The following is a 21,050-nucleotide window of genomic DNA, read 5'->3' on the forward strand; positions in this document are numbered from 1 at the left end:
ATCCTAAAAGTTATGTCATCACTGTTTCAAGGAAGACTTCCCTGTCCTCCCAGGGCCAACTCTCCTATTACAAGGACTCACACTACTATGTCATAAAAACTGCCTCAGTTCACATTTATCTGTATAATCATTGGATTGTCTGTCTCTATCACTAGACTATAAGTTCAGTGGGGACTTGGGACCATAGGTGGTTTTGCTCACAGCTGAATCCCCTGTAGCTGGCTAACATACTGAAAGGCACATAACTGATGATTTTACACATATATACATATATATATATATTCACATATACATATGTGAATCTCCATGTTTAAGTTCTAAAATGTGCTATTCTAACACAACTTTGTGATCACTTGTATGTTGTCTTTGGAGCATGCAACCTACCCATAAAATAAGTCTACAAATCCAAAATCTTGAAATTCCACAGTTAATGAACAGAAATCAGGAGTTAAAGGAGATATAATTATAAAGTGATAACAACTGCTTTTTATATTATAAGCATGCAAAAGTTGAGTATCTGCTGAATAGATGAATTTTTACACTCAAATATGATGCATAATTCAAACTAAAATTCTGAAGAAGGTAGAAAGATTCAGTTTGGTCTCAAGAAGAGACTTAGGGCCAAAACTTCAAAATTATAGGGAACTGTATTTCAAATAATCTAAGAGAATGAGCTACCCAAAAATGAAGTAAGAAAAGGCTACGTAAGGAGGTAACGAGCCTATATCACTAAAGATTTTCAAGAATCCACATACCATTTTCCAAAGATATTACAAAGGAATGTGTGAGATATTTCTGTAATGTAACTGTTATTCAGAATAATTCTTTTTTAAAGAACCATGCCTGAAATCTTGTCTTCTACCATGCTTAATATAATATCTTACACAAGGCAGAAGCTCAGTGGATATTTGCCAATGGAATTAGTTCCTTGCTTTCAGAGATGATGGCAACTCATTTGAATATTTTCCATGTGGCCCATAGTCACCTTTTCAGAGTAAAGTTAATTTTTAGAAACAGTAAAAAGACATTAGTAATCAAGTTTTATCAACACAGCAGATAAACTAAGCATAAATTTTGGCTTATAAAAGATTTTTTAAAGGTAGTAAGATAACGAAGTGAAGTGAAGGGAACGTGTCAACTGCTCAGTGGTGTCCAGCTCTTTGCAACCCCGTGGACTGTAGCCCTTTGGGACCCCATGGACTGGAGCCTGCTAGGCTTCTCTGTCCATAGGGATTCTCCAGGCAAGAATACTGGAGTGTGTAGCCTTTCCCTTCTCCAGGGGATCTTCCCAACCCAGGGATCGAACCTGGGTTCCCCATGTGACAGGCAGATTCTTTACCATCTGAGCCGCCAGGGAAGCCAGTGAGATAATCGCTGTGGTCACTGAATACTGAATCGGGCACAGGGTAAATGCCCACTCAGTTTTAAGTGTTGTTATTATTATACACTGACGCTAAGGGCAGATACTCAAAGAGGAATTAAATAAGCATCAACACTGTAAGAATGAAAGTGTAATTTTTTTAAAAAAAAATAAACCCATTTAGATAAATGGAAATCCTAGGGCGCACATTCATTATAATCAAGCTCAGCACTTAGTTACGTTATCAACATCACATGTTATTTTTCCAGAACTTGGACTACAGGGATAACTACCTATGTAAAATTTGACCAAGCATTTTTGCTATAAAGCATTGAAAGCAAAATTCTGAAGATTACAGGTTTATCCTATGTGGATATTTCCCTCTTAAATACAGATTAAAATCTTTATCCCACAGAGGTGTTTTTTAGGAGCCCCTCAGTGCTGACATTAGCAATCTGACTTTTCCTCCAAAAGAGACAATGCAGGGAAAAAATAGAAATTGGGACTTTGTCCAGGGAACTCAGATTACAATGTGTATGCTATAATTAGAGTGCTTTAAATGTGTGAAATGAAGCAAAACCTTTAAAAAATGCTATTTCTGGAAAAGTGAATTACTATACATTTTTGTGAAAAAGTAACAACAACAAAAAAAATCACCTGGTCTCTGCTAGCTAGTTTGACACTTTCCAGTGGAACTGCTGGATACCTCTCCTGTTGAGGTTTCACGTTCTTCTGACTGGACTTTTTCATAATTTTAGTCTCTGAAATACACTCTACGTCGGAGTCCGACCCTTCTGTGTTTCTTTTCCAGCTGCTGTGGTCGACCAGAAGCTCGAAGGATGAAGGAGACTCATGCTTCAAGCCATCGCCGGGAGGTCTGGTTCTCTGAATTTTCTTATTTCCCTTAAATAACAAAGAACACGCTTTTAATTTTGGGTAGCTGGCTTATTTATAATTAATTACCATTCGCTTATAATCTTATGACACTAGGTGATATTTACGACTAACAACAGTTTTAAAAATCAGAAGCTTAGAAAATAAACTTCGGCAGAGGTATACTGCTATAATGGCTGATTCAGAATTTGATTCAGCAGAGCTGGGCTGAGTCAAGAAGTCTAATCTTGAAGATGCAAAAGACTCCAAGCTGGTAATACACTCTGCTTCCTGACTTACTCCTGAGCAGAGATTTTCTTGCTTTTGGGTCCCTGGTGCATGTAGGTCAGCTGTCTATTAACTTAAGATTTGGTTGAGGTTTACAATCTCCCCATTTGCTTGTTAAGAAATCTGAATAACCAAGTTGTAAAGAGTTTTCCATAATTTTTTTGTGTGTGATTGATATAACTCTGAAGGTTCAAAAATTTTTAATTTTAGATAATAACAGACATTTGAGGAATAAAATGTAATATGACATTTAGCAAACATAAGAGACAATGTAGGATTTACACATATTTCTAGGTAAATATACGCCCACAGACTCACATGCACTCTCTCTCTCTCTGATTTTATATGCATAATTTTATATAGCATATATATTATAAATAATATATTGGAAAGATATAACTATAAATACATTAAGATATCTAAAACGGTCACCATCTCCACACAGTAAGACAATGGGTGGTTTAAATTTTCTTATTTATACTTTATTTTCTGAGTTTTTCCTAATAAACATGTATTGTTATAATAAAAAATGATGATGGTGAAAAAATATGTATGAGTGCTTCACTTTCTGAACATATTAAACCATGATGACATTTGGCCCTTGGTAAGTCTTATCATTCATATGGGAACTGTCACAAATGACTCAATCCCACTTTAATTACTCACCTTAGATGTTGAAGTTTGGCAGGGGCTAGTGAACTCAGAGACCCTATTCACTGGTATAAACAGAGGCTATTATGGAAAAAAATCATTAGACAAATGTAAGTAAAAACAACTTTTAATTGGCATATAATAATTCAATGTTCTTCATTTTTTAAAGGAAGTGCCAAGCTCACACACTCTTGCCAATGGTTGAGGAGTCCCTTCCGGTTTAGACATACAGTAACGGTATATGACTGGCAGTGGCTGAACAGTACAAGATAATCCAGTGAAGCATCACAAGCAATTACAAGCAAAACATCTTACGAGCAATACAAGGGTGCCGTGGTATCAGAGGTTGTCTCCACAGCCCTCATCTCCCCTCTCTGGAGACCCTTTTTCTCCACATTTTTCTCCAGCATCTGGAACAAACCTTGACCTTTAGCAACAGCCCTGCACAGGTCAGAGCCCTGGGTCTGAGCCTCAAGGGACTGTTGAGGGTACACGGCCCTTACCTGTGTCCCTAGTAACTGACGTCCATATTTGTACGGTGTTATATTCATATCTTACCGGGATATTCTTTTCTTATTTGTAGACAGTTAGCTGCTATCATAGTATCTTAAACACATCATTATAAGAGTTTGGTTTTCCCGGACTATCTATCTGCCAGAATTTTTTATAGGAAGGGTAGGTGGAGGATAAGAGTCTATGCGAGTTTTTCTCTTTTTTTTTTCCATAAGCAAAATATCTTTTCTCATCTCTCCCCAAGAAATTCCTTTCCTCATCTTCTGCAAACATGGCTTTTTGAGTACTTTCATGTGCAATCCACTTCTGTGAACCAAAGCAGGTCCAGTAAGGTTCCTGTTACCTCCCAGCTATTGCAGATAAAGGCTATAGATTTTCCATCTCCAGATGAACCCTTCTTTAGTAAGTGTATTTGTGTTGATTCTTTAGAAGTGCTATTGCTGGGCTCTTTCTTCCATTTCTCTCCTTTTCCTCCTGTGGGATTCTTGCATTATCCTGACTGCCTTGGGCAGCCCTGGGGTATGCTGGTATGTATTTCCTAGCTCGACTGAAACTGGAGTTTGCATTTTTGTTCTCTGTTTCCCTGTTGCTCTTACAAGACTCTCAGGAAAAGAACAGGAAGATGCTACATCTATATAGCCATGTTTATAGCAGAAATCGTGGTATTTATCACATTGTCTCATCGTCATGGTAACACTCGCATCTCTCTCTGAAAGTCATTTTTTATCTGTCGTACCCAACACAGTGTTTAACACTTTATAGGTGCTCAATAAAATGCTGGTGATTAACAGGATAAACAGATGTTCCCAGAGACTATTGCTCATTTCTTTCTCTGTTGAAACACCGCCACAGTTCTATTCTGCACTCATAATGTGACTACTACTTCATTACCTGTCAGATGTTATCACATATTTGAGATGCTTTATATTAAATGTCAGTGTCTTGTTCCTGATAGAGAGAAATGGATTGAGTGTAGCCTAGTAACAATGTATGATGCACTTACATCATTTGGGTTTGTATCATTTTTGGTGCTAGCTCAAAGATAATTACTTTTTGATAAAAAGTTATATTACAGTGAGTTTTTGACCTGAACAACTAATCACATCACTGAAGTTGTAATAAAATTTTTTAATTCCATTCATTTTCCTCTTTTTATATTCATTTCAGACTTGTGTTTCAACAAAAGAACTTCAGACATCACAGAGAAACACAGCAAAAATGTCTCAACTACATTTTGAATAGAAAAATACCACTAGTGGTGGCACATCTTTGCATTTTTTGTAAAACAGAAATCTAGGTAACATAGCTAATCCATTTCAAATTCTGTCTCAGTTACTTAATGAACAGTTGTTTACTAGTGGTAATGTCTTTATCACTATCATCAGCTCTTCAGATTTCAGAGACTCATCATCACCTTAGAAAGCTTGCTAATATTGGTATTTATTTTTACATGATAGTCATAAACTCTCCCAGCAAGACTGTTATATTTCTTTCCATGTTTGGAAAGTCCTGAAAACCACAGATTCAATAGCAAAAGCTGCAGAACATGAAGTATCTCTGCCAGCAGGAAAACCAAAGGATCCTTAAGCCAGGAATAAAGGAGAAAAAGGCTGTGTTGCATAAGAATCATGTGGAGAGCTGGACAGAAAAGCAGATTCCAAGGCTTCTGTCCCAGAGACTCTTGTTGAGTCAGTCTGCTGTAGATCTCAGGAATCTGAATTTTTACAAACATGTGAAATTCTTACACAAATGACTTGATCATCATAGACTCACGGCCCTGGAAGGCAGAGGATTCTACCTTTTAATTTTAAATTCATGCTTAGTGGGACTGTAGAGACAATACTTTTATGTTTCTGTACCATGAAGGCTTTCTGATCAAATTTTACCAAAACTTGAGACCTAGCCTAGAAGAACAAATTTTAGAATTTATGACTGATTATTAGTGAGAGAGTATCTGAAGAGATTTATCCCCCTAGAGGTATGTATTTACATGTTAAGGAATGAATGAGATCTGAGGATACAGAAGCATAGCTAAAGAAGCTAATCTTATCTTTCCCCTGAGAGATTTATTTATATTCCAAAGGGTAACAGTAAGAATCCAGGATCCTTCTCAAAGCGCAAAGAGGTGTGTGTGTGTCTGACAGGCAATAAGGTGGAGTTAGGGAGGAGGCTGTCCCTCTCCTATACAAATAACCAGATTCATTTTTTTTTTCAACTTTCTCGCTGAAGGTACAAACCCCAGCATATGTAGGATAACATATGATCTGCCTCATCTCATCCACTGCCCCAGGGACACAAATCAGGGCAAAAAGGAATCAGAGTGATTATTGCTATAATTAAACAATAGATCTGCTCTGCTCCAGAAAGCTCATGTTTGTATTCAGAATAAAACGAATATATATAGGCATTTCAAACTTAACACCCTGTAAATGAAGATGGGCAACTAATACTCAAAGGCTCTAAAATTGGACAAAGGTGAAAGTAAAAAGTAAAGTATCAGTTGCTCAGTTGTGTCCGACTCTTTGCGACCCCATGGACTGTAGCCCACCAGGCTCCTCTGTCCATGGGATTCTCCAGGCAAGAATACTGGAGTGGGTTGCCATGCCCTCCTCCAGAGGATCTTCCTGACCCAGGGATCGAACCCAGGTCTCCTGCATTGCAAGCAGCTAAAATTGAATGGGTCTTCACAAATATCTAGCTTAATCCCATTTTTACTGGGCTGAAGGGGGAGGGATGGGCTAGGATCAAGGACCAGTGACATCAAACAGACCTGAGGTCACTCAGCTTATAAACGACTCTTCCATAAAAAAGAATCAACTCCTGCCATCTGTGACAACATGGATGGGCCTACAGGGTATAAAGCAAGTGAAATAAGTCAGACAGAGAAAGACAAGTATCACATGATCTCACTTACATGTGGAATTTAAGAGAAAAAAAAAACAAAGCAATTAAGAAACAGACTCACAGATATAAGTTAGTGGCTGTCAGAGGATAAAATGGTGAGGAAATGGGCAAAATAGATGAAAGGGATTAGGAGGCACAAACTTCCAATTATAAAATAAATAAGTCAAGAGGTGCAATGTACAGCCTAAGAGATGTCGTCAGTAATATTCTAATAACTCTATATGGTGGCAGACAGTAGCTAAACATCGTGGTGATCATTTTGTAACATATAAAAATATTGAATCAAAAAAAATATTGAATTATTATGGTATACACTTGAAACTACTATAACACTATATGTCAATTAAAATTCAAGAGAAAAGAAAAGAACGTGGACAAGCAAATCAAGCTAAGGAGTTGAACAGCTACTGTTGGACATCTGCTTTGCCCAGTACTGAGCCAGATGCAATGATGGGGGATGCCTGAGAAAGTGACTCAGGATACCTGCCCTCGAGGGACTTCCACACCAGTTCCTCATGAGCAACAGTAACTCACTTGCTCTAGTGTGAACACAGGGCCCACAGATGTGGCTGTACCACGCATTATCCCTTTTGGAATGACAGGCATCACCACGGAGAAATTAGGCCTTTGTCACAAGAGTAATAAAGTAAAACATTTCGATTACAGTGAGCAGCGTCAGCCTCTTGTTAGACAGAGTGTCACAACAGCTTAGGTGTCATAAATTTTAGATCATGGAAGTTTATGTAAGGAGACTGAAAAGCTTGATAAACAAAAAGATTTTCTAAGGCATCTAGCTCTTATAGGATACAGATTAGAAATCTCAGCATCCTACACAAGAATGACACGTTAAAAAGATTACATTCTAAATGGGAAAATGTGTTCACATTCTTCATTATAAAGTTGTGATCAGATATGCCATTTCATTTTGAAAACCACAGCTGGAAGTTCAGCGAGCCTTCTCTGCCTTCCATTTACTGCTAAAATGTACACGTACTGTGGGAACTGTCAGACCACACGGCCTCAGTTTTTGTGTCCATGCAAGCACCACAAAAGAACAGAATGCTACCGAGTTTTCTCAACAGGCATGGAATTTTACAGAGGCTCTTCCTGTGATGCAAAGACTATGAATGTGACAAATGAAATCCAAATATAGTCTCTATACTCCCACTCAAATGCAACACTTCATTTTGACCAAGTGTGAGAACATTATGGTGTCCAAGAATAGGTGCAGACAGTTTTAAGTCTAACCTACATAGCTTCAACCAATCTAATGAAAAATAGTTATCTTTGTATCTAATTGTGAGGAATTCTGCATAAACCAAATTGTTCCTTCAACCCTTCACTCATTTGGTGAACATCTACTATGTAAAAGGTCCAGGTCTAAGTGTTATTAGGAACACAAAGATGAATAAAAACGTTCCCTTAATCCAAAAATCTTACAGTCAAACATAGGAGACAGATCAGATACATGACTAACTATAACACCAGGTAGAAAGTGAAATGCGGGGACCTCCCTGGTGGTCCAGGGGTTAAGAATCTATCCTCCAAGGAAGGGGATGCAGGTGTGATCCCTGGTCGGGGAACTAAGATCCCACGTGATGAGGGGCAACTAAGCCAGAGAACCACAATTAGAGAGAAATCCACATGCCACAAATAAGACACGGCCTACTCAAATAGATAAACAGAGTCTTAAAAAGTGAAATATGCCCTGAAGAAAGACACACATGAAGGGTAAGAGGAGTGGAAGGAGGAGATATTTTTACAAGCAGGGAAATGAGAGGACCTCAGACAGCAGTGCCGTGAGTTTTGGACCTTGAAGGACTAGGGAAGGGCAGGAACAAAAGGCACGCAGACAACGCACTCAGCATCATGGAAGCAGAGAACACAGAGGAACCTGGGGAGCCTGGGGGAGCTCAGAGGAACCTGGGGGAGCTCGGGTGCTCTTCCCGCAGAAGAGAAGAAACTTACGCCAAAGGACTAGTGTCAGATCAGAGACAGCCTGGACTGCGACTCCAGATGGGAAATTAACATTAATCGGAGGTTAACCCAGAAGGACCCAGAGGATAAAGCAACACAGCACGTCTGCACAAATGAACTGATTACATAAATACACTATACTACCCACTGACTTTGAAAAAAGTGGAAGTATGGGTCAGCCAGTCACGCCCGCCTATGTGCGACCCTAGGGACTGTACTCACAGGCTCCTCTGGCCACGGAATTCTCCAGGCAGTGGATCGTTAACGGATCCTCCAGTGGCGTGGGTTGCCACTCCCTTCTCCAGGGAATCATCCCAATGGTACAAATGCGTAAACACAGAGTAGGCTTCATTCAAGGAAGCAAGTTATCATTTGCCTTATAATGATTTGAAGGCATTAAGTGGATTTAAAGTGGTACCAAAAATCCCTGAATGAAATGGACCTAAAACAATCCTCCCTGTGTGTGATTACGACACAGGTGTCCTGCTGAACAACAGAAAGCAGAAAAGACTGTAAATTGTGACGAAAAGGGCAAAATTGAGTACTGCCAAGTCCTCAAATGCAGAGGACTTGATTCTGTAACTCTGTCTTATGGTTTTAAAATTCTTGTCTAGGTTTACTGAAAAACAGAACGACAATTATCCAGCTGATGGGACAGTTAGTAGCTGAACAATCAAGAGTGACGATGAAAATGAAAATGCTTCATTACTTGGCCAGCAGGTGTCACTTGTCACTCGGTATAGGAAACAGCAGGTGATGAGGAATGAGGGGAAATGCACAGTGAGGAACACTCATTCATCTATTCAGAGAGGAGAAGGAGCAGAATGGGCTGCTTCGGAAGCACAATTTATAAAGTGGCTCTTGGCTTGCTGACACAACACATCAATTACATCTTGGATTTGAGCCCTCCTACTAGGTTTATGAACTTATACATTTCTCTTAACAAATATGATTTGCATTACATCAGCTTGTTGCCTGTGTAAATGTTTTCATATCCTTTTTGACTGTATTTATCGTATGAGATTGTGAGCAGACTGTGTTGGATCTAGGCAAAAAGGAAACCAAAGTTAACTTCACCATTTAAAGATGTATGAGTGATTCAACTTACTGAACTGCTCTGAAATGCACTCTCCTTCTGATGTTGTAATTGTTATACCTGTAATGTGAGGATTAAATACGATACCACCTGTGAAATGATAGTAGCTTTGAACCAACGTGTTTAATTTTCTCCTAGAGGACAAGATCTAACCACTGAGGTACCTCTTCTACCAGCAGTTTTCTGACCCACTGTGAATTCTCTCTCACTAGGGCATCCTGCAGTGGGGCACCTAGAATCTGGACTTTGTCGCTCTGCATACCAGCAGTATGTATAACGGGTGGAGAAGACACCGCGGCTGCTGATTTCTGATACTAGGACCATCATACCACCCTTCCTACCGTTGTTCCATCCTCCCTGGCTGTCAGTGACACAAAACCAAGAACCACAGAATCTAAGATCCTGAAAGGCTTCTGATTTACCAAGTCAACTCCTAGTTTTCCAGATCAGGAGGCCTTCTGCCATTAAAATGGAAAGGCAAGAGAGTAAGAGATGAGGCATGCAGATTTGGGCCACTTTTATGTCTGCTCCCCAGATTTAATCAATGAGTACATGAACCTTGGTGTTCAGAAGCGGAAGAGCGAACAGGAGGCGGGCAAGCCATAATTTCATGGCATGTAACTCATTATTTCCTGATATTGAGAGAATGGGCACTGCTGACAGATACGGTGGAATGATGGTAATACACTAGCCATTAGTTGATCTTCCAGTGGAGTCTATCCCACACCTGAATCGTGTGTGCGGAACCTGAATGGCACCAAGGCCCTGTTTTTCTGATTTTTCCACCCTTCCTATGTCATGGTCTAACAGCACTTCTTCTAAAAAGCAGTCAGGAACACAGTAAATTCTCACTGAATATCGGATGGTTTTGAGTCTTTTTTTCTGGCATCAGGCAGCTATCACCAAATTAGCCTTTGAATACTTTCATAACTAATTTTTGTGAAAGGGGAACTGAGCTCACCTTTCAGAGGTCCTCTATTCAGTAATTACCGTATCTTATAATGACTTACACAGTTTTTAAAAGACAAGTATGTCACAGAAATGCTGAGTTTATTTTTAAAAATACGTAAGCTTAGCACGTAACTTAAAAGACGGGTTCCATGAAGGAAAAAGCCCGTGCTCATCTCCAAGTCTATGTTCATAATGTTCTTCTCACCTAGAATGCCCTGTTCTTTCCCTTCATTTACCCTAAATAGACTTTAAGATACAAGCTATTGTTTTACAGAGGTTGTTAATCTTTAAGTAGCTGTCAGACTTGGTCCTCGAAGGGACTGAATTTATCCAAGGTCATGTTTTACTTCATGATTCAACAACTATCTGCTGAAAACCACTACATGCCAGGCAGTGTTTCTGGTAACAGAGACAGTGAACAAAACCAAAACTATCCTTGCAATCATGGGGCTTACACTCTGGTATTAGAGTTACTCTAGTCCCGCATGCCAAGCACAGGGCAGATCCAAGGGCAAGGAGGTGTTTAATGACCACCTCAAAATTATGCCAGCAACAGAGGGATGGAAAAGAAGGTGTGGTACATGCATACAATGGAATATTACTCAGCCATAAAAAATAAAGAAATAATGCCATTGCCAGCAACATGGATGGGCCTAGAGATTGTCATACTGACTGAAGTAAGCCAGACAGAAAAGGGCAAATATATATGATTTTGCTTATGCGTGGAATCTAAAAAAAAAAGGTGTAAATGTTATTGACAAACCAGAAGGAGAGCCATGGATATAGCAAATAAACTTACGGTTACTAGAGGATACGGGGCAGGGAGGATAAACTGGACGACTGGGACTGACGCATACACACTACTACACATAAAAGAGACAACCAACGAGAATCTACGGAATAGCCCAGGAACCTCTGCTCACCACTCTGTGACGTCCTATGTGGAAACAGATCTCACAGAGAGCGGACACGTGGGTACACTCGATCGATTCACTTTGCTGTGCAGTAGAAACTAACACAATATTCCAGTTCAACTAGACTCCGATGAAAAAAAATTAACTGCTGCTCATGGTTAGGTGGACCCTAACCAAGCTTCTCCTTGATTACCACAAAAACCGGGTCAGTTAAGGACCCCGAACCCTGGAAGCGTGTTAAAGACGTGAGGACTGTTTTCACAAAAGCAGGCGAGGGGAAGATGGTGAGGAGTCTTCACATCCTTTGAAATGTTTGGAGTAGGCTTCTATTTAGGTACTGATAAACTTTTTTGTTTATATCTGAAACAGACTGAATCTATAAACCTGGCTAAATTTTTTATGAAAAACACCAACTACCAAGAGGAATAAGTAGAATGGATGGCTCAAGTCTGTTATTCCATCAGCCTCCATCAAAATCTCTACCTTGATGATGAATAAAACATCCAATCCTAAAAAGAAAAAGGTAATTAAGACTTCATGACTGACACTCACTATCCAAGGGTCAGTGCTGACCTCTATAGGAAAAAATATCCAGAGACTGCAATAAAGATAAAACCAGTTCAAGATGTGCTGAATGCCCTCACAAAAATACAAGGGGTGGTAAGCAAAATAAGAAGTAAAATGAATAAAGATATTTAACATTGAAAAGATTTTTCACATAATTGCTTATTAAAGTAACAACTGGTGATGATATCTTTATGTCTGACCTGTTATAAAACCCAAAAGCAGACACTCTTAAGATATGTAAAAAGTTGAGCAACTTGAGGACTGAAGACTGAATATGTTTCCAAATGACTTTCACTCTCCTCCCTAAAGAAACTCTGAGACTTCAGGCTAAAAGGGGACAGTCAGTGTTTGTTGTCTGTGACCCCAGGTGGAGGCTGACCTGCATGTCAGATCCCCAGCAAAACGAGAGAGGTAAGAAGATGAAGCTGGGGTAGAAAAGAAAGTTTATTTTCCATGAACCCAGGAATACAGGTAGTAATACTGAGTGTCTTAACTCCCAATTCAGGAAGGGAATTTTCTACTCAAATGAGCATTTTATTTCCTGACATCCACACAGGAGTCAACACATTTGGACATATGCTGCTGATCTCCTCAATTTCTATTTGAGGAGCTTGATAGGCAACACAGTTAAAAAAAGCTGAACTTGGGTGCTAAATCTATACAAAGGGATGCAATTACGTTATTAGTTAAGAGATTAAAACTGTAATTCTGCATGTCACTTTTTCTTTCATTTGCAATTGTCATGGTTATCTACATTTATGGATACTGTTTTATTTATTGAATTTTCTTAACAATTAAATAAGACTTTACGTTTCTGTATTAACAGGCTAATATTTTTTAAAAGAATAACTTTTTACCTCAAAACATCTACCCTCAGGGAAGAAGCCTAGTGAGATAAAAAGAGCATAATCTTTGTAGTCGTATACATCTGGGTTGCAAACCTGACTCTGTGACCTTTGACATACTGGCTGACGTCTACAAGGCTGGACACACACCCTAGAATGGAAATATATTCCCCTATTTCTCACAGACTGTTGTGGAGATGGACTTAGATTATCACATATAAAAATACAGTATTGGGCTCCGGCGGGCCCGGCGGCCCCGCCACGCCGTCGCCCACCGGCGGCAGCGGGCAAAAAAAAAAAAAAAAAAAAAAAATACAGTATTATTTGAAGAAGTCCTTTCCCTTTCTGGGTCCCTGGAGTACCTGTGATCACCTCTAAACAGTCCTTAGATCCAAAATGAGAATGAGGTGACAAAGAAAGAAGAAAAAAGAGGCCACACATTTACTTGGGTAAACCACTTTAGTCAATCCGTACTCACGAAATCACCAGCTCAAGAGTCTGGGTAGCTTTTGGAAAGGATTACTGACAGCTCACCTGTTGACGCGGTTCCGCCAGTCGATTCTGACACCTCTGGACTGACTCCTGAAGCCGCTTGTCTCTCTCATTTTTGGATTGTGATTTTGTGCTCGTAGTGCCCAGGGGTATGGAAGGTAGATGCTCTGTCCGATGACAACTTTTCACAATCAAGTACAAGGGAGAACATCAGGAAGAAATATAAAACTATTTACTAACTGCAAAAGGCTATTTACTTCGACAAGGAATTGTCTCTGGCTTACACCCAAAACTCAAATACAGCATTGCTCACATACAGCATTATATTGAGAATTTAGGTAATACATTAAATCTTCACTTTTCTTGGAAAAGAACTTAATGGAAGATGTGGAGGGTATATAGATTTATGAGAAAGGGAGACTATTCATTATTTACTAACGTTTCATTTATCCTGAGTTATCACCAAATGAGAACTTTTGCAAAAATGTTTTTTAGATAACTGAAGCTTAATTCATTACTACCATGCATTATTCTTTTCCAAAAAAAATCTGGGATAGAAATCTGTGGTGGTGGTTTAGTCCTGAGTCGTGTCCAACTCTTTGCAACCCCCATGGATTGTAGCCCTCCAGGCTCCTCTGTCCATGGAATTCTCCAGTCAAGAGTAGTGGAGTGGGTTGCCATTTCCTTCTCCAATGTGTCTCTGTAAAATATACCAAGTAATTCTGCTTCGGAAGCACACAGATCCCTCGTTGAGGACTGAGACTCGCCGTGAAGACCAGTGACTACTGTGATGGGAGGCGGCACCCGAGATCACCTCAGGGGCTTCGGGGCCACAGGGCGGGGCCCCGTCGAGCAGCCCCGCACCCCATCTTCCTCTCCCTGCTACTGGAGGCGCACCAGCTGCTTGGGGACTCTCAGCTTCCTGGCCGTACTGATGGGCTGTCTCCAGTCACCAGTGGGCTAATACATGTATTACATAATCAAGCTGAATTGTCCATAACTTGCAATAAACAGGCTGTGCCTGAGGGCTTCTGTCTTTATGGTTACAAAGAATACTAATGATTTTTGAGACATATGCTTGGGAAGGTTTGAGGCCTTTTTTCCACCCTACTTCTGGTTTCATGGCTATGTTCTGGGGAGCTGAGGCTAGCCAAACTGCTGAAAAACTGAGATACCATCTTATTTCACTTTGGTACGGAGGCCTGGCGGGGACAAGAAGTTCCATTCCCATTGGACATGGCCTCAATCCAGGGCATGGCTGAGGACATGCAATGTGGGAAGGGGTACAAAATGCTGAAGTTGACTCTTAAAGCCTTACACAAGAGTTTTTCTACCACTGGTAGGTACCAAAAAGAGGGGGAAGTGCGTCTCATAGAATACACGGGTGCTAAGCTAGGAAAGGCAGGAGGAGGTTGAGAATAGAGAGAAGGGCTTCTTCAACCTGAAACAGTGCAGGGAAAGCTAAGCATCTCACTCCCATTACACTTCTCTACTTCCCAGGGTTCAGCACATATTTCTCTTGCCCCCACCAACAGAGAAGAGTGAGGACTACAATCAAATTCAAGTACTGCTGTGAAACAACACTTAATTCCACCCACATATGGTATTTGTTTTTACTGTTATTTTCAAAGAAAGGTGGTAGATAAATCAGGGGGACACCTACCTACACACACATATATATATATAACCACATGCAGTGTTCATCTGAAGACATCTGTGGGATAGTACCCACACAGGTTTCTATTTCATTTGAGAAAAGAACCTTGTGGTAACATTAAGCTTTTATTTAGAGAAGAAAAACCTCAATTAATTAAAATGCAATCTGTTTGATTGTCCTCTAAGATTTTTATAAACAAATTAAATCTTAATATGCAATATAACCCATATTTTAAATATTTTTAAATATCCTTTCCAAAACTTAAGACTTTTGGGTCTAGTCAAATGATAGGTATCATTTTTACCCTGCTGGTGATCCCTGTTCTAATATACACAAATACACAGAATGAATGTAATGGAAGCACACTGATATTTATTTCTTGGGTACTGTGATCAAAATGAATAGCTTCCCTCTGTGCTTAAGGTGGAAAACAAACAAAAAAAAAGGTGACTTGGGAAAGAATGACTCCCTTTTAAGCTGCCTGAGTCACCAACACAGAACACTATCATTTGTAAAATGGTATGTTTTACCACCGTAACATATTTGCCTGGAATGAGGCTTCCTGAGCTAAAGATCCCTACAGAGTGTGGGGGGTAGTAAGGCAGGAAGAGCGCACGTTTTGAATCATAGTGCTTGGAGTCCAGTTTCAGGCTTAGGGAGGAATCGTGGACAGGTCACTGAGCCTCCCTTAGCTTCACCGCTTTCTCCTCTGAGAAATGGAGAAAGCTCACAAGCTTATTGTACTGAAAAGACATAACATGTAACTGCAATGTAAGAGGGAGCCATTATGAGGTTTCCTGTCCCAGTTCTGGTTACACAGACATTGTTCATTCAAACGCTGTTCATTGGCTTTAACCCTGCTGACAACTGGCAATTAACTGCTGACAATAAACTGCATTTTCCGTAAATACAAATGATGCCACTTTTCATCCCGTATTGCTGTCCTTTCACTCATCCAGTATTGCCTAAAAAATAACTATACTTCCCTTCTCGTCACTTTAACACACATTTTATCCAAGTCCAACAGTGCATATATATATCAGAGTTTTGCTATTTCATGGCAGAGTCTCAAAGTATGCATGGTCCATTTAAATACACTGAATCAGACGACTGAATGAGGTCATCAGATCAACTTCTCTTCCCATGGGAATCTTCATCTGCATTGCTGTTGATAATCTCCCTTAACGGAAGTATCAACTTTCAAGTAACTGCCCTTACAATCAAGAGTTTTTCTCCATAGCTCCCATTTCTGAATCTCTTGCTATCACTTTAAGCATTGTTTTTTTCCTCATCTTTTCAGTGGAAATGAAATGCAGATGGTCAAAATTATGTCAGCATATTTAAAGAATCAAGGACTTAAGAAATTATAAATATAAGACTTTTTGCATTTCAGGCTTTTAAGGGCCATCCGTTTTCTGTGAACATGGCAAATTTATCTTGCCTGTCATCAGAAATGGCAGTGTTTTGACATATAGAAGAGACAGAATTAGTATGGCTTTGAAACTAATTTTATAACACTCAGTGATGGCATCACCACTTTTCAAGGAGAAGGGACAAGCATGTCAATTCAAGGATAATGGTTAGCTGGAGAAAAGGGAATCTATAAGAGGCCAGATCCCAGTTCTGTGGATCTGAGATGGCCTAAGGCTGGAGTGAGACATAGACATATGGCTAAAATATAATGAAAAAAAAGTGAAAGTGGTAGTTGCTCAGTCGTGTCCTACTCTTTGCAATCCCGTGGACTGTAGCCCGCCAGGCTCCTCTTTCCGTGGAATTCTCCAGGCAAGAATACTGGAGTGGGCTGCCATTCCCTTCTCCAGGGGATCTTCCCGACCCAGGTCTCTTGCATTGCAAGCAGATTCTCTGCCATCTGAGGCACCAGAGGAATCTAAGTTCTCATGACTTATTACTAAGGGGCTCCCAGTGACCAGGGACTTAAGACTGTCCTTAACAGGGGGTTCAGCTGGACCTAGAAAAGATGCAGAGGGTACTATTACTGCACGCTATTTTAAGTGATGGGAAGATGAGTTTAAGAGAGGCTTTGTCATTTGTCCAAGGCTTCACAGGCTAAAGGAGCCAGGAGTCAAACCTAGGCAGTCTGGCCCCAGAGTCTGAACTTTAAACACTATCCTACACTGCATGAAAGTTTTGAGCTCACAGAAAGTGATCGATATTATCACCTTTTTTTTTTTGGACAGTTGGGGGGTGGGACCAATTTTATTTACATTTCCAAGCACAAGTCTTTCCACAGAGAAATTTAAAAAACAAGATGAAAACAACAAAAAAACTTGTTTTAAACAACACATGGGTGAAAATAATGACAGTAACAATGACAACACTATATCCATCAGACTATTCTTAATACTGAAACTGAACCACTACTGTGTTCCTATTTGGGAGACAGTCAAGTTACAGGTTAGGACTAGAATCAGGTTGGCAGTCAGAAGATCAAGGCCAGCAGCTTCATAAACAGTCTTCTCAGCTCCTGTTTGGGCTTCAATTTCCACTTCTCTTAAATGAAGAAGTGAGTCTAGATCGGTGTTTTATAATCGTGCTCCCTGGAGCTCTAGGCTTTTTACAGAGAGCAGGAGACAGAATTGAGAAGTAGATACCTCTGGCCCCAAGATTCTCAGCCTCCAATTCAATCAGGACAGTTCTGTTTTTATCTGTTTTATATACCTGAGGTCAGAGACAAATTTTATTTGGGGATTAAAGAAAAAAAATGTTCTGCTGCAAACCAAGAAAGGGAGACTGAAAAACCCCTTGGGCCATGTGAAATCTAAGAGCCCTATCACCTATGACATTTTTCATTAATCTCTAAATATGATTAACTTGAAGACTCCAGGTTGAAGAGGTTTTAGAAGCAGTTTCTAAATGTTTTCTTCCTTCTTATTTTTTTTTTCCAATTGCTCTTTTTTTCAGGGCTGGATAAAAATAAACAAGAATTATTACCCTAATGTCTGTATTAGCAATATTGATCCACTCATCCAGGTCAAAGAACTTAGAATAAACTCTATGGAAAAGTGATGCTTCACTTAAGGGTGTCTCTGTTAAAGGGGCGCATTAACTCTTTAGCCCACAAGGAAAAGAAGTCAGTCAAAAAGGGTTTGCAATAACGTTGACATCCATCAATATTTAATTGACCTTTTTCCTGTTTTAGTCTGAAGTTCTTCCTCCAAAAGCACAAAGCAATGAAATCAATATATGACTTTAACAGAAAAAGCACATGGTCTAACACTTAAGCATCCAGATAAGACTCCTGCACTATAAGACTGTGCATCGCGTGGAAATGAACGGGAAGGCAGAACTTGAACACCGAGGTAAGGTCTTCCGCCAGTGGGAGTGCAGGGCTGAACACCCAACATTAACAAAAACTTATACCCATGTGTCTTTTAACTTGATGGAAAAGAGCACTAATGGAATATCGTTCTGGAGGTGGCAATAGGCTAGAAAGAGTTAGAACGGATGACAGCTACTAAGCTAAAGTTTATCTATGGCTGACATTTTTCAGCTTCATACACATAAATTATAGGAATTAAAAATGGAAAAAGAATTTTAGAAAACTATCAAAAACTACCTGTTTTCCGAGCGGTTAGGGTTATTAGCACAAATCCAGATGTCAAAGAATTCTTTTTCCTGATAATCAGTAGAAGGAGGCAAGACTCTCCATTTAAGGCAAAGATCTAAAATCATCAAAACAAAAGCCACATACAAGAAAGACCACAATCAAAAGTGAATCTACCATAGTAAGATGTCAGGCTGTATATACCAAAAGTATGAAGCTATCTTTCAGTCCAAAAACAATTGAATTCTTGACCATATACCATTATATTTGATGGCACAAATAGTCCAGGATTCTGAGCTACCTAGGACATCGTCGATAAATTATTATTGTTGCTGCGGTTATTATTATTACTGCCATCATTGCTTAAGTTCTTTCCAGTTGGTTTCTACTGATTCCAGCCAAAAGAATATGAAGTAATAGGTCCCTCTTCACCTTTTCTTAAACTACAAGAAGGCATCCAGACTGACACTTCCCTTTTTTCTGACCCACCATTTATCTGCCAAGACTACCGTCCATCTCCACCCACATGACTAAGGTAAGAAGGAAAATCAAACCCTACCATTTACACGGTTCCTTGTTCTGATTTCGTATAGCTCCTACCCTGCTCTCCAGCCTACAGTTCGTGCTTCTCTGTCTCTTTCCCTCTTTCAGCCCCTCCCCGTTTTCACGCACTCCACGCTCTTCCAGCTCCTCCGCCCTCGAATCCTGAATCCCCTGCACACCCTTTGCTAGCGGCTCTTGGGTAAAGACTTCTTTCTCTCTGTTCATCTAAAATGGAGGCAGTCTGCACAGTGGTTAAGAATACAAATAGTTTCACTACCTACCAAAAGCGGTTCCTGAGGCTTATAAGATATAATCATAACAATTAAAAAGACAACATTAGTGGCCATTTGTAATGGTTAATTTTACGTGTCAATTTGTCAGGGCCATTGGGTACCTGGATATTTGGTCAAACATTATTCTGACTGTCTGTGCTTTGGATTAGATTAATATTTGAGTTGGTAGAATGAATACAGCAGATTATCTTTCCTAATATGGTGGGTCTCAACAAATCAGTTAAAGGCTTGAATAGGGGAAAAAAGTTGATCCTCTTGCAAATAAGAGACAGTTCTTTCTGTCTTGAACCGAGACATCAGTTTTTCCTATCTCCAAACTAGAACTAAACATCAGTTCTTCTTGGGTATCAAATCTGTCAATATTTAGATTGGAACTATATTATCAGGCCTCCTGGTTCTCAGGCCTTAAAGCTCTGGAATTAAACCAATGGCTCTCCCAGGTCTTTAGCTTGCTGACTAAGATCTTGGGACTTGTCAGCCTCCTCAATCATCTGAGCCAATTCCCTATGATTAATATCTATCTATCCATCCATCCATCCATAAATCTATCTATCCTCTTGGTTCTCTTTCTCTGGAGAACCATAATACACTATCCTAAGCACTGAATAAAATCTACATGTGTTAATTAATTGTATTTTCACAAAACTTCATAATGTAACTACAAATACAAACTTCATTTTATAAAAAAGAAAATCGAAGCTCAGAGAAGTTAAGAAATTTGCCCAATTTCACATAGCTTTCAGGTACTAGAGATTGGATTCTGGCAATAAGTTGCACATATCAAATACACACAGTCATTTTTAACCAGTAATATTATCATCCGATAGGTTGCTGCATATAGTCATCAATTTTCTCAATTATACCTTCTAAGTGCCTGTCGTATGTGTTCCTCTTAAATCTCACTGCCATACCTTTATTCAGACCTGTGTAATTCCTCACCTGGATCCTGGATTGTGCCAGAAGTCTTGTCCGCAGAGGTATGACCCTAACCTTTGCTTTAGGCCTTCTCCAAATCACCTTGCACTGAGCTGCCAGAGCAACCTTTCTACAAGTGACATCTAATCAGTCAGGTCCCCTTTGGACCACCCAGGCTCAAGGTTGGGGAGGTGCTCCCTTGTTGTTCGGCTGCTAACTCATGTCCGACTCTTTGAGACCCCATGAATAGCAGCTTGCCAGGCTCCCTTGTCCTTCACTATTTCCCAAAGCTTGCTCAAATTCATGTCCAAGGGGTTCCCTTGGCCCTGTGTAAGGAGCTACAGTGTGATTTTTTTTTGTTTGTTTGCTTGACTACTTCCCCCACTGGATGACAGATTCCCTGCAGACAGCAGAGACCCATAATAAATGCTCAATGCTTCAGTGATATTTCTCTACTTTGGAAAAACTTCCAATGCCTCTTCATTGCTTATTAAAGTTAAAACTCCTTATCCTGGCATTCAAGGCCATTGAACATGTTTACACAACCTAATAATTTTATCTTTTATTATTTACTCATTATTGATTCACTCAGTAGTCAACTGCTAAGTATCTACTATTATTTAACACAGTGTTAAGTATTAAAAAT

The 21,050-nt window shown here is 39.7% G+C and overlaps 1 protein-coding gene across 3 annotated transcripts in view; it reads right to left on the reverse strand.

Annotated features, from left to right (window-relative positions):
* The window catches only part of MORC1 (MORC family CW-type zinc finger 1), a 151,058-nt gene that overhangs the window by 46,071 nt on the left and 83,937 nt on the right, over positions 1-21,050 (reverse strand). For all 3 annotated transcript variants that reach the window (XM_043892900.1, XM_043892899.1, XM_043892898.1), the window contains exons 16-19: positions 18,666-18,771; positions 13,474-13,612; positions 3,188-3,253; positions 2,018-2,263 (exon numbers count right to left, since the gene is read on the reverse strand). In XM_043892900.1, coding sequence (XP_043748835.1) covers positions 2,018-2,263; positions 3,188-3,253; positions 13,474-13,612; positions 18,666-18,771 — 557 coding nt within the window. The remainder of the gene's footprint in view (positions 1-2,017; positions 2,264-3,187; positions 3,254-13,473; positions 13,613-18,665; positions 18,772-21,050) is intronic.

Source organism: Cervus elaphus, chromosome 31, assembly GCF_910594005.1.
Source record: "Cervus elaphus chromosome 31, mCerEla1.1, whole genome shotgun sequence".
Classification (NCBI taxonomy): domain Eukaryota; kingdom Metazoa; phylum Chordata; class Mammalia; order Artiodactyla; family Cervidae; genus Cervus; species Cervus elaphus.